The sequence below is a fragment of the Spermophilus citellus genome (assembly GCF_964194105.1).
Source record: "Spermophilus citellus genome assembly, chromosome: 2".
Lineage (NCBI taxonomy): Eukaryota > Metazoa > Chordata > Mammalia > Rodentia > Sciuridae > Spermophilus > Spermophilus citellus.
In genome coordinates, this window is record NC_138183.1 from 72,372,937 (window position 1) to 72,390,838 (window position 17,902).

The 17,902-nt window shown below is 41.4% G+C and overlaps 1 protein-coding gene across 1 annotated transcript in view; it reads left to right on the forward strand.

Moving 5' to 3' along the window:
* The window catches only part of MAMDC2 (MAM domain containing 2), a 180,450-nt gene that overhangs the window by 89,259 nt on the left and 73,289 nt on the right, over positions 1–17,902 (forward strand). The window contains exons 5-6 of the mRNA XM_081281720.1: positions 2,932–3,069; positions 15,982–16,238. Of these exons, the coding sequence (XP_081137846.1) occupies positions 2,932–3,069; positions 15,982–16,238 (395 nt within the window). The remainder of the gene's footprint in view (positions 1–2,931; positions 3,070–15,981; positions 16,239–17,902) is intronic.

The following is a 17,902-nucleotide window of genomic DNA, read 5'->3' on the forward strand; positions in this document are numbered from 1 at the left end:
AAGTTTCATTTTCATTGCATCAGAACACAAATCTTTTTCTAAAATCTACTGTTGCCAGAAAGCACTGAATCAATCTAAAGACCAAGCTGCATACTGCATAGTAGTTTAAATTCTGTTAGGTTTCCCTGAATGCTACACATTGTTTCTCTGTCTTCAGCAGAGGAAGGCTTATTAGCATTTTCCTGGACTGGCTGGATTCATGAAAGAAAAGTAGAGGCAGCAACTGGGTGACCTCAGCATTGCCACCCTAACCTCAACATATTCTAATAAAAATAATTCTGTATTGCTGTAAATTCTGCTTTTTGTAGCCTTTCCCCGAAAAACAGGCATTGTATGCCTCCTTCCCTCCATTCCTGTCTTGGCACACAGTGCCACATCTTAGTAATCATGGTGGCCACTTAGATTCCACTTGAACAGCATTGGGTAGCGTCTTAAATGCCAGATTCTGAAAGGATGCAAGGAGAGGACAGTCCCTGCCCTAAGGTTTGCTTACCTTTTATTTGTTGGCCATGGACAATCTCTCTATATATAATAAACATATCCAGAAAAGGACAAGCCATGCTTTGGCAGTGCTGGGAGGAAGGAAAGAGCTGTCTCTGGACAGATCTCTTAGGGAAGAAAGGACGGGGCATGTCCAGGCAAAGGCCAGAGGCAGAGAAGTTGGTTTGAAGTAAGAATCTGTACTGCTCAGGGATTTTATTAAGGAAGAGTCTGGATTCTGGATAAGGAGTTTGGAGTCACTAAATTATTTGGTTAGGAGACACTAAAAGTCAGTCAGCAGGGCATGGGTGTGCAACTGTGATTTCAGTTCATGATTCTGGCTGCCACTTAGACAACGAGATGGAGACAAGCAAAGCCTGTAGGAGCTGGCAAAACCCTGAGGAAGCAATTGTGACCTTACAAAGGAGACATGCTAAAGTCTTAAATTGGGGGTTAGCAGTGCGAAAGGAAAACATTCATAGAACTGAGAGGTTTTTCAGCACCAATAGTTCTCGAAGTCTTTTTGAACATGCAGGGGAAAGGAGTGGAGCCTTCACTAATCCCCCAAAGTCTCCTACTTCTCCATTTTAAACTTAAATGACATTTCTAAAGCAACGGAAGGAAAACAGACTGGGAAAGTGAGTCCTTTCTGAAGATATAGAGAATTTAGTTCCAGGCTCCTTTCCTTGAGCCTCCATCCAGCAGCATCCCCTGCCAGTCAGCCTGGGGCTTGGACTACAGAGACCAGACAGACTCACCTGTGGAGCGCCACCTGCTGGTTTTTCCAACTCAATGCACCCTCAGCCTCTGTTTTTATCACTGGTAAAATGGGGATAAAAATGAGATCATGAATATGAGGCCATTGGTGTAATGCTAGGCACTCAAGAAGAAATGTATGTTGCTTTTCTTCAAATGATTTGGTGGCCTCCTGTTTTTTTAACAGAAGAAATGACACTATTTTATCTCATTAAACTTTATAGCACTCTCTTTGTACCTCTTCTCTTGGCTCCTCATCTGTAAATGAGATTAATAATAGTGTCTACGTGTTGGGCATTGGTTAGCAGACTGTGCCATGGAAAAGTTGAAAATAAATCTTAAAATTTTTAAATGTTTGTTAATTTAAAAACATATTGACAACTACACAAGCTAGGATCCATGCAGAAAAGTGGAAACAGGTACACTCAACCTCATCAGGAGAGTTCATCAAAGAGACCCTAATGTGTGAGTAGTAAATGAAACCAGGAAGGATCACTCTTTGACCTGGGACTAGTAACTTGGGTAGCTCAGGGGCTGCTTTCCTATTTAGGTCTGTGGGGGCAATGGAGAAGGAATAACAGGAACATGGAGACAAAAGCTGTATGGTGAGGGCTACTAGACAATGGCTGTGCCCTCAGTAAAGGGATCATGGCCACCTGGCAGGGACAAAGCCAGGGGACTAAACCACTGATGTCATGCTCCTTCCATCCTCCACTGGACAAATCCAACTGGAAGCTTGGAAGCACGGGAACCCATTGATATAGTCCAGACAGGTCAGCCTCTGCAGAGTAGAGCAGGTGGAGAAGGGCAGGGTGGGTCTGGAGGGGCCGTGGGGGTTGGCCAACACAATCATGCTTCATATTTTTAATTGCAGGATTATTAGGGCATATAGAGGCACTTGTCTATGAATTTCTTGTCCCCACCAGAGGAGTCTGTCCATTGGAAACAATTTATAGTAAACATATGAATGCTACTTAAAGGGATCTCTTTACTTTCTTTCTCTTCTCCACTCAGGAACTGAGAAGGGGCCCAGAACTTAGAATATGCCTGCCCTGCCTATCCTGACTGTGTTCTTAGTAATAAGAAAAACAGGGGATTTTAGCATCTAGGAAACATGCCCCTCAGTTCTGGGCATTTTGTTCACCATCAGTAGAGAACGGGATAGAGGACTAGGCCACCAGATTCAGAAAGGGTGATGAACAAAATTTCTGGAGCTGAGAGCAGAACCCTAAATACTCATTAAAATAGATATGACTAGAGCTTGGGGTAGACCCGGTGGTAGAGTACATGCTGAAGGGTCTTAGGTTCAAACCCTGGGGCCAATGAATTAATTATTTTATTTAATTAACAGAGATGACTGACAAAAATGGCCAGCTTATGCCCAGCACTGGCCACACTTACAACAAGCCTATGTGGTGGGGACATTTTCCCCAGTTCACATGTGGAGAAACAGGCTAAGAGAGGTCACTCAGCAAACCCCCTAGCTAGTAAATGAAAGGTCCACAATTCAAAGTGGCAGGGATGAGTTAGAATCTTCATTCACTGCAAGTTCTTGCTTCTTGGCTAATACTGTCATGGAGTCCTGGTACAAATGTTCCAGGGAGCAGAGGAATGTATCAGGCCAACTCTGCAGTATGGGCATGCCCAAGTATGACTATGTGTCCATGACTCATGTTTTTATTTCTCTTTGACCAGAGTGTGACTTTGAAGAAAATCATCTCTGTGGCTTTGTGAATCGCTGGAATCCCAACGTGAACTGGTTTGTTGGAGGTGGAACTATTCGGAACTCCCACTCCATTCTCCCACAGGATCACACCTTCAAGAATGAACTGGGTGAGCAGGAGAAATATGGAGTCCTTTTCCCAGGGTGAATTTTTCTGCCATCTCTTCCCACCCGCTGCATTGACCTGACTCTGGCTTCTATCAGCAGACTAGGTACTGGGGCCCCTGATGGAAGAGTAAGGTAGAATACAGAGTTAGATAGAGACCATCTGTAGGCATGGGCTCCACAATTAAGAAAACGCCGCCCCCCCCCAGTGAAATGTTCTTTTTCTTCAGTGGTGACCTGCTCTTGCTATTTTTTCATTTCCATTATGTTTTACTTTCTTATCTATTTGTTGTTTAATAGTCCTCGTTTTTAAAGACAAGGTTGAAATAATCCCAGGTTCCTTTTCACTAAAAATAGACAGAAGGATGAAAGAACTTCCCAAATGACAGTGAGGTGAGCCAATACTGGTGATTAATGCTGAATGTGGTATGCAACAGGGCCCCCTGGTGGCTAAATACGCTGAGCTTATCATCAGAGGGCTGGATCAGGACAAGGGTTTATTTTTGTGGGTTATCACTGCTGTCTCCTGGACCCTGGTAAACCTTGGAAGAGTTTAAGTTTCCCTTCAGTTGCCAGAAATTTCCATCCTCAACTCTAAGGTCTTCTCCAAAAAAGTGAGAAGATTCTGGTGGTTGGTTTTTCAACCAAAGCAAGAACAAGAATTTTGGTTCTGCTGTGAACATGGCATTTTCTATCTGAATATCGAGGTGATCTACATACTCCCCAATAAATTGCTCATGACAACAGCATGTGCCCAGGCCTGAAGACATGACAAATTTTTATGGTCCTTTCTGTTTTCTCTCAGTCACTGTAGAATCTCTTCATCTGCGTTTGTTCTTTTATTATTTTTTCCTTTTTTTTAATCTGAATTTCCTTCTTTCATCTGAATATTTTTAAGCATGTGTCCAACTTCTTTTCTAAGGTTCCCATGCTGCAGCTTACCTTGACTCTGGAAAATCTTCATTTTGACCTTATTATTCTCTTTGCTTTCATTCTAAGTCCTTCTTTATATCTAGAGTTTCAGATTCAGTATCCAGGAAGATATAATAACAAGAGCAAAGAGGATGCAAGCCCAGGTTGCCAGATCCTTTTATTTTTCAAGACATCAGGAAGAAAGAATTTTTATGTGAGATTTCTCAAATTTTTAAAAATTGATGAATATTTTCTTTAAAAAAAAACACTATATGGGCTGATTTTAAAAACTGACCAATATCTACTTTGTAGCTTTATTTAACAAGTTTCCTTCTCCCACCCCCAACGTCTAGGCTTCTTACAACAAATACTTGTAAGTAACCATGTAAAAATACTGGAGTCTTATGGGGTTTGTCTGTTTAAGACAACCCTGACTTTAGATCTAGATTTTCATTTATTTTACCTTTACTATTAGTACTATTAGAAAAATGACAAAATGCTGGTTTTCCAGGAATCTTCCCAGCTGCCAGGAATATTCATTCAAGAAAAAGAAAGAGAGTTCTACCACAAATGGAATGGAACGCCAGGTTGTATGTCCAGTGCTGTAAGAGCGGTCCTCTCCCCCTACCAAAAAAAGAGAGGTGCTAGAATACAGAGATAAACCCCTCACTGCTTGGATGGCATCTAAGTCATGATATGGAAGTAAACTGCATTTGAAGGGTGGGTGTGATTTTGACAGGCAGAGACGAGCTTACAGAAGCAACAACGGTAATGTCAACCTCAAGGAATAAACGGGAGAAAGAAAAGACTGAGAAAGCAGTGTAGGGGCAAATTCTAAAAGGCCTTGAATGCCAGGAAGGGAATTTCACCTTCATTCTATTGACAATTGGAGGTCTGAACAGAGGAGAGATCCCCCCTGTTTTAGGTATATTTAGGTAAATCAACCTGAAGGTGGTTGTCTCAGAAGGCAGAAGACAAACACCCAGAACAAGATTTCAAAAGAGTGCCCCAGAAACTTTCTTTAGATATGGCTAGGATCACTCATATAAGGCACTGAGATAAAAGGAAAAACGTTTTACTTCTTACTTTTAAAAATAACATTTAGCACTTTTGAAACAATGACAAAAGCTTGGGTTTTCCTATGTGTAGTCCATACTTTGGCCCTAAGGACACACAGCCCATCTCTGTCTGTGGCCCTTGCCAGGATATAAATGAGTGTTCTGTGTAAAGGATAATCTGTAAAAGGATTTTACATGATTTTACATGTAAAAGGATTTTACATCATGGCAGAGTGGTCCACAAATCTGTATGATGGTTAGGTTAACTCAAAGTAGCAAAATGTCACTCCTCCAAACCTATGTCTAAAGGAAAAAAGCAACTAACACTTCTCACAGTTCTGAAAAAGCTTTTCTTTTTCAGATGACTTTTTCTTCATGTATGGAAATAGCCCTGTTTTGATATTGTTTTTCTGTCATATCTTAAGAGTCTAGTACAAGGAGTAGAAAGGATCTTGAAAAACGAGTAGATTAAGATTGGAATCGTTTTTCATTTTGTTATCACAGCTACACAAAAGTGCAAGTTCAAATAATAGGGACGTGTTCGAGACCTTTCACAAATTACTTAAAGATTAGGTCCTAAGTCAAACCCCCTGGGTGACCAATGCCTTGGCTTAGTGATTACTTATTCAATGCACCATTTTTTAATCCTCAATCCTTCTCCCAGCTCAGAATAAATATATATTTCTTTGGAGAAACAACAGACCAACTGTCTAGTGTCAAATCATCCATTTGACTCTGTGACCTGAATATAATCCATCCTTTAAAGAATTTAATAGTCCTAGTGCTTATTTTCTGACCACAGAACATTCTGGTCATATTTGTGTCAATGAGGGCTACAGAAAGCACACTAGGCTGGGAGTCAGAGTGCTTGTGCTCCAGGCCTAGTCGTTAGAGCACTGTATGACCTTGAGCAATCCCTTGACTTCTTAGTCTCCAACAGCCTGTTTGCAAATGAGGCAGTTGAATTCAGTGTTCTCCAAGATGCTTTTGAGTTCTAGAATTTTATTCTTTCCTCTTTGCCTAATGCTATATACATCAAAATCCCCAAATTCACCACCCACTGAGATCTATTTCAAAAATGTATTGGATCTCTCCTGAATACCTATAAGCACATTGCACTTGACATTAGGAATAAAAGAACTAAAGGGAATAATGGTGAGAAAAAGAGGATCTGGCTTTTCTAATATCTTTTTTTTTTTAAGAGAGAGGGAGAGGGAGAGGGAGAGAGAGAGAGAGAGAGAGAGAGAGAGAGAGAGAGAGAGAGAGAACTTTTTTAATATTTTTTTTTTATTTTTTGGCGGACACAACATCTTTGTATGTGGTGCTGAGGATCGAACCCGGGCCGCACGCATGCCAGGCGAACGCTGTACCACTTGAGCCACATCCCCAGCCCCTTTTCTAATATCTTGACCAGAAAGCATAGTGGCATTTCTCATCCCTGAGGAGCATGAAGACTTGCTGATAGGGGACTGTCACCCCTCCTCTGAACTTGCCTCTATCTCCGTCTCTTGCTCCCTCTCTCCATTCCTCCTCCCCCTCTTCATTTTCCCATCTTTTCTTCCTTGGCTATTTTAAAGCACCTCCCAAAGGCAGGTGACTTTGGCTACTGGCACTGCTCAGTCCCCTAATGTCAATTTTGAGGGGAAAAGAAGCAGCTGATCCTAGGGCTGAAGGGAAGAAGCCTAAAGAGAGCTCCCATTGCCCTTTCTGCTGCCCACAGGATTGCATAGTCAGGCCAAGCAGATCCTGGACACCCAAAAGAGGCTTCTTCATTGATAATTCAGTTTATATATTTCAGGCATTCTTGCATACTTTGGTGATGTAAAAATAGTCACCAACCTCAAAGAAATATGGAAACCAACTTTTCTAAAATGCTCTTCCCCAGAATACCAGTTTTTGTGGATACTAATCTTTATATGAAGGAAGAAGGACAATATATGGTCAGATAAACTGGGGAAATTCTAAGTTTAAAACAGCTAAACAGATTTCTTTATTTCAGGATGTCTTGTGCCTTTCATGTATTCTGTGCTAATTATGCTATAGCATTTCTGAAATTACTTGAATATCAAAATGCTAGATAAGCATACGCAGTAACACGTGACTAACAGAGGCATGGAATAAATGATACAGGCCCACAGGGAGGCAAAAAAAAAAAACAACGACAAAAAAGAAAGATTGTCTCAATTTGGGGGCTTAGAAAGGCTTTCTAGAGGAAGAAATGGCAAACTGAAATTCAGCCAGATGAATTAAGGGGAAGATTAATGTGGCCTGTGCATGATGACAGACTAAATCCCAGATCCCCAGAAATGTTCCTGCTTATGATTAGCAGGAAGCTTGGATGCATACATTCCACCTACTTCTTCCAAATCTTCTCTGATATTTCACTCCAATTTGTCTTTGGTTTTTAGACTGATATTTTTCCCATTCATTAGAAAACAGCTCTCTCATATCTCTGTCTCTCTGTCTCTGTCTCTGTCTCTCTCTCTCTCACACACACACACACACACACACACACACACACAAGCATGCGTGCACACATACACACACAAACATACACACCTGGACTCCCAGGTAAGTCTTTTTTTTTTTTTGAAATTTTTTTTTTATTGGTTGTTCACAACATTACAAAGCTCTTGACATATCATACTTCATACATTAGATTGAAGTGGGTTATGAACCCCCAATTTTACCCCAAATGCAGATTGCAGAATCACGTCGGTTCCAGGTAAGTCTTTCTCATATTACATATATAAAGGGAGTGGGATGGAGAAGTGGGGGAATAGGGGCTAAAAATTATAAATTCTAAAGATTCTAAAATAGTTTACTTGAAGAACTATGGCCATGTGACTTAAAGGTTGGCTCAGGATCACGCTTTAAAAAAAAAAAAGTAGAAAGAAAGAAATATTCCAATGCTCAAAAAGGATAGAGGTGGCCTCTCTTATTTCATTTGCCTTCTCCTGGGTATATTGATTTTCCCTGAGCTCTATCAATTTGGGTGGCAAAGTAAAGATTAAATGGTTCAGATGTCTGCCTGCAGCAGCAGATTTTGCTCTATATGAACTCATCTCATGTTCATTCATGTACTAGAAACAGCTCATGCTTTTTACCTTCAGGTTAAAAACTGGAGCAATAGAGCAGGGGCAAGGAGAGCTGGGCACCTGCTCAGGATCATCAGCACTGCAGAGGGGTTGCGGGAGGTCTTTCTAGCAAGACACTGGTCTTTGTGTTGCAGGAAAGGGAGCAGTGGATGTAATATCTACAAAACACACTGTAGATATGAGTTTCCTTTCATTTGCCTTGTGTGTTTTTAACAGTTTGTCCCAAAGGGTGAGTCACAATTTTTAAATGAATACTATGTCCCCAAGTTCTTGTCAAATGATAGAACCAGATAAGATACACAGTAAGAGTTGTAGTGGGACTTCTCCATAATACTGGAGGGGATGAGATTTTATCCTGGTTCTTTTTTTCCTTTACTGGATTCTGATTCATCACACATGGGTTTCTTTGTTTGTTAATATTTTATGAAGTGAAAAAAAAAATCTTTCAGGAGGTAACCTATTGACAGCTCAGATCATTACTGTTTCTACGTGCCTTAGCAAAAAGATGATAAATGCTAGAAAAATAATAAGGGAAACTCATTTCTTTGCCAAAATTTTTAAATCAAGTCTGCTCAGAGAGTTACTCTGAAAGGAGTCAGACAAGGTAAGGTCTAAAATAAGGCTAGAATTATTTTATTCTGTCAGAGACCATGAGAGGATGGATCATGTCTCCATAAGTCTGGACACTCTTTTCTCATTTTGGTCTGGATTGAGCTCCAGAGACATGTTAACAGGACCTGTTCCTTCGCTCTGTGCATGGATCAATTTGGGTCGTGGCATAGCCCTCAGGGAGGAGCAGCTTTGCTCACTTCCCCAGCCTTGCCTAGGTGCAGGCTCTGCTGGAGTCCCTCCCCCTCCCAGGAGGACTTACCATGGTTTCTAGGCATTTTCACAGATTCACAGGAATCCTCATTTTCAAGGATTAAATTCAGTCAAACTTAAAATGCACAAAACTGAAAGAAGGGGTCAGAGACAAAAGTATTGCTTCCCTGGTGCTATTTAATCTGGAGTTAAGGCCCTTCACACTGCTGGTGGTCAAATTCTGGACACTTCTCCCATGGCCAATGGGAATCCCACTTTACAATTTCCGGATGGCAATGATGCACTCTCTAGCAGGCCATCTAGGAATCCACTTCAGTTCCTGTGAGTGATGGGACAGGCCACCAGCCCCTTTCTATGGGAGTTACCATGCTGGCAGACGGTCTTCTTGAGAAGAGTCCTTCCAAGGTACTCTAGCCTAGCTACCTTCTAACTTGCCCACTTAGGCTAAGGGAAAATGCAATATCTTTGCCCCATCAAATTCTAGAAGTGGAGCTCATTGGCAACAAAAGTCCTTTCTCTGCACTGTGTCCCCACAGGTCACTGCAGTCCGCTTGTTGCCTTTAGCTGTGTGCAATCCTGGGTCAGACACTTGTCTCTGTACACTGTGAACTCCAGTTTTTAACTGATTGACTTCTCTCAAACGCTCTGATCACCTTCATCTCAAGCCCAAAGCAGCTGCAGAGCCTAGGAACTTCTGCACATACAGGAAAGGATGAGGCTAGGTGACAGTATCCCTCCTTCACCCCGTCTATGACTGGCTCCCTTAAGCTTCCTCCCTGCATCAGGGTAAGAAAGGGAAAGCTAGTCCCTTCTTCTCCCTTGAAAGATCAAAATGAAGCAGAGCAAGTCAACTATGTGACAACTCTTTTCAAAGAAACCCCATCCCCAATCTCTCTGATCCATCTTTTCACTTCTCATATATATAGGTTAGAAGGGAGAGACAGGTTAAAATTGGTAGGGTAGTCTTAGTACCAGGTGCTGCCACTTAGCATATTGATGGTCTGTCACCCCTCTTTAGAAAACAGAGGTTCGTCTCTTCCATCGTTCTCAGCCAGAGGTCTTAGTAGAGACCAGAAGTTCCTCTTACTTTACATTTATGTGATCCTTGAAATCGGTGTGGAAAGGACTACAGTCCAACTCTATGATAGTAAAAATTTCCCAAACCCATCAAACTAAAGATTCATGAACATAAATAACTGTTGGATTTATGGAGCAGGAAAATAGGCATGTCTTTGGGTGCTGTCTGCTCACCATGGTGGCAGACCAGTGCATATTTCTATGTGTTTCTTCAAACAAAGTTGTCTCCCTCATCAGGGAGGTAGCTTGTCCAGACAGCAAGTGACCGTGAAACAGACAAAGCAACTGGAGTATAAATGTGGCCAATAGAACCAAATCACAGCTGAGTTAAAGGATGCCTTTGGCATCATGGCCAAACCACGGGCAATCTTTAGGGAATGCTGGTGAGCCATGCTGTTTGAAATTAAATGTTTAGGAATTGCCCTCAAAGTTCTTTTTCTAATTCAAGAGAAAATGGCTGACTACAAGCAGCCACTGGTTCCACTTGAAAGGTTTAGCTAATCCAGAGGCCTGCTGGAAGAGAGGAAGGAAAGTCCTCTTCAGAAGCAATTGTACATGTATCATCACTCAGGCCGAATCCCAAGGGGACCTGGGCTTTACCTGGCATTATTGAGAATTGTAATCTTTTAGCTGAAATTGGGAGTTATTTTTTCCCTAGAAACCTCAGGCTTCTTGTATATAACCCAGAATCAGGAAATAATATAATGACTTCCAATCTGACTATTGACATGTAGCACAGAGTTCCTTGGAGTAGCAATCAACTTTGGATCCTTAATCCTATTCGGAACCCAATTGTTCCCCTATCCAGAATCTTTCATTTTTAAGGTTTTAATTCTTTAAGATCCCTGACCTCAGGATCCCACAATAATTTGGTTGGTTATAGGATCCTGTCAACTTAAAGCCCATCTACTCCAGTAGTTTCTAAAGTAGTTTCGTCCAACTCAAATCTTGAGCTTACAAAAATTGTGCTTCCCAGAGGTTCTGGAAGCTCAAGCACTTGGGTCAGAAAAAAAGCCCTAATTTCATTGACCTCAGAAGGGAAATTCCCATAATACCATACACTGGACAATATTTCCCAAGAACTCCAGGCTGCCTTCTGTATTCTCCTTCAAAAGAAGCACAAAGGCCATCTGCACCCACCCAACCACTGGCTCCTCCCCTCAGAGCAGACTGTACAGATGATACACTCCCAGGGCTGCTGCTGTCCCTCCAGCCTGGACTCCTGGGGCAGATATCTGAAGGGTGCCTTGAGAATCACCTTCACCCTTTCAACAGAGGTGATGAGCAGCTTTGTGCTTCCCAGTGAGAAAATTAGTGTTATTCAGATTGTCAGTAATTAGTACCCAACTCTAGCAACATATGAACGATGGAAAGGAAAGGAGGCCAACAGAATGTGGTCTAGTCTAGTGGTTCCGTGTGAGACTTGGTGTCAGCAGTCTTGGGCTGATTCCCGGCAGTCTCTCTGACTCACATTGGGCAGGTCACATTGTGTTTGCTGGATGCTTTTTGGATCAGAAATGTGATTGTGGTTCACTTGGCCTCACATCAGGAGTGTGAGTTGTTAATGGGGCACTTCAACTGCACATTCAGGGTAAAATATTGTCCTCACAGCAGGTGAGTAACTGTCTTGAAAAAAGACTATTAGATGTCTATTAGCTGCAAGGCAGAGGAATTTATAAAAGGGCTGGAGGTGAGAAATGTATCTTGCACAGCACAGTTATAGCATACTTCAAAAGTAGAATGCATAGCTTCAAGTAGATATGTGAAGTTTTACAGATTCATTGAAAAACTTCTAGAATCTTTGGAGATAGATGCTCCTCACCCTGGGCAGAATGATTTCCCTCTTCGTGGCTGGATCAGTTTGGTCCTCTGAGAAGCAAACACTAAGCTGGGATTAAAAGGTAAAGAGACATATTAGAGAATACATCTGTGAAGGACTTGGGAAAAGGACCCTGAGTAGTTGGGAACAGTATATACCCATTAGGCACAGTAGACACGGTGCCTTAGAAGCCCTGCAATTTTAGGGGTCCACAACAATGTTTTAATTTTGATTATTTTAAAACCAGACCAGAAAAATGAACATGGTGATCACAAATACAATAACAAATCCAGCCTAGGTTACATTCATCTTTATACTAATGCAAACACAGACTACAATTTTTAATATAGTTACAGAGGAAGAGAAAGTGCCCAGGCCCCAAAAAGTCATAATGTGGTCCTGGTTTTGGCAAACCTTCAGCACCAGATGCAAATCCTGAGAAAGAGGAGAGGCCAGGCCGAGAAGTTTCTGAGAAGCCCCTGGAAAGTGGGATGGTTCTGCTTTAGTCCCCTTGTGGCCTGAGAGCAGCCCAGACTGATGGGCCTTGGTACAAACACTGTTGTGGATCCAAAGGGGAGGCAACTGGAGACTGACAGGCAATTATGTCACTACAGAAAGTTTTCTTGATGGGAATTCAGTGGCCCACTTTCATGTCCACCCCAAATGAGGAATCAAGGAAACAAAGTTTTTATAGCTCATTCTCCTCTACTCAGTTCTCCTGGAGGCATATCTTGCAAAGGGATTCTATCTTACTGGTAAACATATTCAAAAGGCAAGGAAGCCAGGCACGGTAATGCACATCTGTAATCCCAGCAGCTCAGGAGGCTGGGGCAGGAGAATCACAAATTCAAAGCCAGACTCAGCAAAAGCAAAGCACTAAGCAATTCAGTGAGAACCTGTCTCTAAATAAAACACAAAATAGGGCTGAGGATGTGGCTTAATGGTCAAGTGCCCCTGAGTTCAATCCCCAAAAAGGCAATGAAGATCTCACCTCTGCACTGGATCATCACATGAGATCTTAGGCAATGGAGTCATATTTAAGAGGCTAGTTGGTAACATGCATTCTCCATTACTAAAATGTTCCAGTTGAGGCTAGCTGGCCTCCAGAACTGCTTTAGAGATCATTTGAGTTTGGGATAAGAAGGAGTGTCCTCCCTTCCATATCAGAGGTTCATTGATTCTACCTAGTCTGGCACTCTGATTCTTCCTTTAAAATTCCTCCCCAGAGGTAGCCAAGTGGACTCCAGTAGCCATGTCCAGTCTAAAGATATGTTTATTTGGTACGCATAAGTTTAAAAAATTATGGTAGGAGGTTTTGTTATAGGGTAAATTGTGCTGCCCCAAAATGCCTAATACTTCCGAATATGACTTTATTTAGAAATAGGGTCATTGTATATGTAATTAAAGAATATGAGTTCATGCTGGAGAAGGGTGAGGCCCTAGTCCAATATGACTAGTCTTCTTAGGAAAAGAACAACTTTGGACATAGGGGTAGATACACAGACGGGGAGAACAGTCTTTGTAAAGACAGAGAGTCACAAGCCAAGGAATGCCAAAGATTATTAGTAAACCGCAGAAGTAGGAGAGAGACCTAGGACAGATTCTTCCCTCAGATGCAACCAACCCTGCTGACACCCTGATCTCCAACTTCCAGCCTCCAGGACTGTGAGACAATAAGTTTTCTTAGTTTAAGTCACCCGGTATTGCCGTATTTTGTTTTGCCAGTCCTAGCAAACACAGGGAACATATTTAAAACTTGATTGGTTTACCACACAAAACTGGATTTTGAGCTTCTGTGAGAAAGTCTAGGCCTAGAGGCATCAGAACACATGTCCTTGCAAGGGGCAGGCTCCTTACTGACATCTGATTATTGCTACTTGAGAATACGGGCCTAGCCCTATCCAGTTATCTGATTTTTTCCAGAGAAGCTTTTCTGTTTCTTGTTGCTGAGAAAATATGATCTCCAATGCTGGTAACTAATTCACCAGCTTCTATTTTCTCCCTGGTTCAGTCCACTTCTGGAGTACACTTAATCTGGCTGGTTCCTCTAAGCATCTGAGTTTGTGATCTCTGTTGATTCACAGTTGCATGGCTTGGCAAGATGATAAGAGAAATTACATTTACATAAGGGAGATTATGCCAGGGGTTGAACAGTTTGCCACGAGGAGAAAGTGAGCTTGGATCTATCCATCTTTCCCCTGCTTTGTTGAGTGACAACCTTTCTCAGACTGTGTTCGTGCTCTGAATAACCATGTGTTGAGGGCTTTCCATACCGGGCAGTGTGCTAGATGCAAAGTAAATACCCAGTGTGTGAACTACATATACTGTATTGTTCCTAATATCTTTATTCCTTTTTTGCCAAGGGAAAGGAATTCTTATTAACCAGGCACTATGTTATTAGATTAATTAATCTTATTAGATTAAAGATATTAAGTTGTAATTGTTCTGAGCTTATAAATAGAACATTCTGCCCAAGCTATATTACATACCACCTCTCAGTCATAGCTTCAATAAATTAATGCAAAATTGTTAATAATAGCAGCCACCCCTTATGCAAAACAGACTATTGGGCAAGTGTAGTTCTATGAGTGGCAAGACTATTTCATTATAATCTGTCAGGCAATTACAATGTGCTGTGCAAATGCTAAACAACTTTACAAATGTAATCTTATTGTATTCCTATTGTAATTTACATATGTATTCCTGTTGACCCTGGGAGGGAAATACAGTCAGCCCTCTCTATCCAGGGGTTTTGTGAATTCATGAATTCAACCAAGACCAAAAATATTCAGGGGAAAATAATTGCATCTTTATTAAACATTTACAGAATTTTTCTTGCTACTATTCCCTTAACAATACCCAATAACAACTATTTACATGGTATTTACATTGCACTAAGTATTATAAGCAATTGAGAGGTGGATTCAAGTGTAAGGAAGGATGAGCATAGGTTATATGCAAATACTACTCCATTTTTTTCCTAAGGGACTTGAACATTCACAGATTTGAGTATCCTCAGGGGCTGTTAGAACCAATCCCACATAATACCAAAGAATGACTATATTTGATTCTCATTTTACAGATCAGGAAATTGAAGCCCAGACAAATTCAGAAACTTCCTCAAGATCACAGGGCCAGTAAGAAATAACACAGGAGTCAAACTCAGTTCTTTTCAATGCTGAACCAAAGCTCTCCCCATTCTGCCACACGGTTTTTCTGTTTGTGGCCTCTAGTGAAGATTAGCCTCTGCACCTGCCAGGTGGTAACACCAGGTTCTGCTGAGAATATTATCAAAAGACCAGACTTCCAAATCCTAGTCCTACCTGCAGTGCTGATTAGCCTACATGGTTCATTAATGACACACACAAATTGCCATCTAGTTGGAATACCGTTTTAGTTTCATTCAAAAAACATACATCAACATTTTGTATAAATTGTAAAGATGCCCAAGTATGTCTCTCTATGCCTTCTAAGAATAGATAGTATGCTTTGTATACTTTTGAAGTCTTTATAACTCAAATAAGGCTTGGGAGGCTGTGACTTCTGAGGCATTGTTCTGTTTCTTCCCATGGGTGTGTCCATCCTGTAATATTCAAGCACTTTGCTTGCAGAAATCACATTTTTCTTTCTATATGTGTATTACTTCAATTAAAAGTGAGGGTACTCAAATTATGTACATGTACAAATATGAAATCATGAATCCCAGTATTATGTAAAATTACAACGCACCAATGAAAAAATATTGGAAAAAAGTGAATAAAGAAGGAAACTTTCCAATGGGGTAAGGAGAGTAAGGTTAAGCTGGGCTGGGGATATAGCTCAATAGATGATCACTCATTTAGCATGAGAGAGGCCCTGGATTCAATTCCCAGCACCCTGGGAATAAAAAGGAAGAAAAAAGTAAGGGAAATAAAAAGAATGGTTCTCATCCGGTATTTATAGAGAACAATGAGCCCCATGTGCCTGTCTCCCAGCTGCAACATTTATCCACTCATGGCCAGACCGCTTTCATCTATGACCCCTCCACTCCCTCTCCACCACACCACTCCCCTGGATTATGTTGAAGTGAATCCCAGAATCCTACCGTTTTGTCGTCAGCTCTCACCCTGTGTTCCCTATGTGATTTTTCAGGCCACTACATGTACGTGGACTCAGTTTACGTCAAGCACTTCCAGGAGGTGGCTCAGCTCATCTCCCCCATGACCACGGCCCCCATGTCTGGCTGCCTGTCCTTCTATTACCAGCTCCAGCAGGGGAATGACAACGTCTTTTCCCTTTACACTCGGGATGTGGCCGGCCTGTATGAGGAGATCTGGAAAGTGGACAATCCAGGGAACGCAGACTGGAACCTTGCAGAGGTCGAGTTCAGCGCTCCTTACCCCATGGAGGTAGGTGTGCCCTGAGCAGGTGTTGCTTTAGGGACCCACCCACACACTGGCAGGGAGGTCCACACACAACACCTGTCAGTCTTCTTTTCCTGCTGCATCTCAATCTTTCTTTTAAGGTGGGCATGCATTGAATTTCTTTTTAAAGTTTTATTTTATTTTGCACTGACAATCAAAAGCGAGGGTTGAGGTCTACCCACTAGATTTCCTAGGCATGTGTTCCCTCTGAACCTTGCATTATGACCATGGAAAGTTCTAAGATGGAAATAAGCAACAGCAACCAGTTCCTGAATTCCATTCCCCAAAGCAGTTTTGAAGGTTTCCCTTAACTAAGAGAATTATCTTTATAGTAATGTCTTAAAACCAGCTTAGTTTAGACATTTTTTTTAAAGAGAGAGTGAGAGAGGGAGAGAGAGAGGAGAGAGAGAGAGAATTTTTTTTTAATATTTATTTTTCAGTTATCGGCGGACACAACATCTTTGTTTGTATGTGGTGCTGAGGATCGAACCCGGGCTGCACGTATGCCAGGCGATCGCGCTACCGCTTGAGCCACATAACCAGCCCTAAGAGAATTATCTTTCTAGAAAAAAAACTGATTTAAATCCTTTCTTTGCAGCATAAATAATGTCATAAAATCAAAAACAAACTTACTATTAAAGCCCTAATTTGAAACAAATCTTGATGCATTTATCTTACAACTGTTTTTACAGTTATATAAATGATAAATGTGCAATGCAGAAGAATTACAAAATTCAAAGAAGCAAAGTAAGTTAAAATGCCCCAGGCCAATCCCACAAAAATGAAGAACACTAACATTTTGGTGTTTATCCTTGTAGACCTTTCTCTAAGCATATATATTAGTATATATCCATGTATATGTTTGATAACTTTTAAGTACTTTCAAGACTTATTATCCAATAAAATGGTAAAATTATCCCCATATTTACAGATGAAAAAGGAGAAACAGAGTGTCCAAGAAAGTTGACATCTTTTTTTTAGGTCACACAGCTGGTGAATGCCAGAGAGCTTAGGAAATTTCCTAGACTAAAATCTGACCCACAGCTGTAGGAGGAGGCTCAGCTCTGTCTGAGAACCCATGGGACCTGGAGGATCAGATAGCATTGTGGTTGCTATACATGAAAGATATGCTCTAAGGACCTGGAGCTGTAAGTGGAGTCTTAGGTACCACAAGTTTTTAATACCCCCTACTTCTCATTTTATGCTTTTTAATGTCTTCCTTGGTTTCCTTTAAAGTGCAAAAGAACTAGATTATTCTTCTGGCTGCTTTTCAGTGGTGCCATCTGCTAGCCTGCTGTAGGGCTGCAGAGAATGCTGGGATTGGGTCTTGGTTTCTGATGTGATCCATCTACTGATGGCATGCCTGACACTCTCCCACCTCCTTCTTATCTTCCTCTTCTCCCCACCCCCGAATGGCCCCAGAGAGGATGTAGTGGATTTGTTGTTTTCTTTTCTTTCTTTCTTTTTTTTTTTTTTTTTTGGTAGCTTGTGGGCTATTTCCTAACCCAAAGTCTGACCAATTTGCTCTTGCAGCCCTGTGGAAAATTTTCTGTGTGTTTGGGTTTCAAGGAGGAAAAGAAATGCATGTACTGCTTCAGAACATTTCCCTTCTATTAAAGTCAAGTGAGTCACACACACATGGCACACAC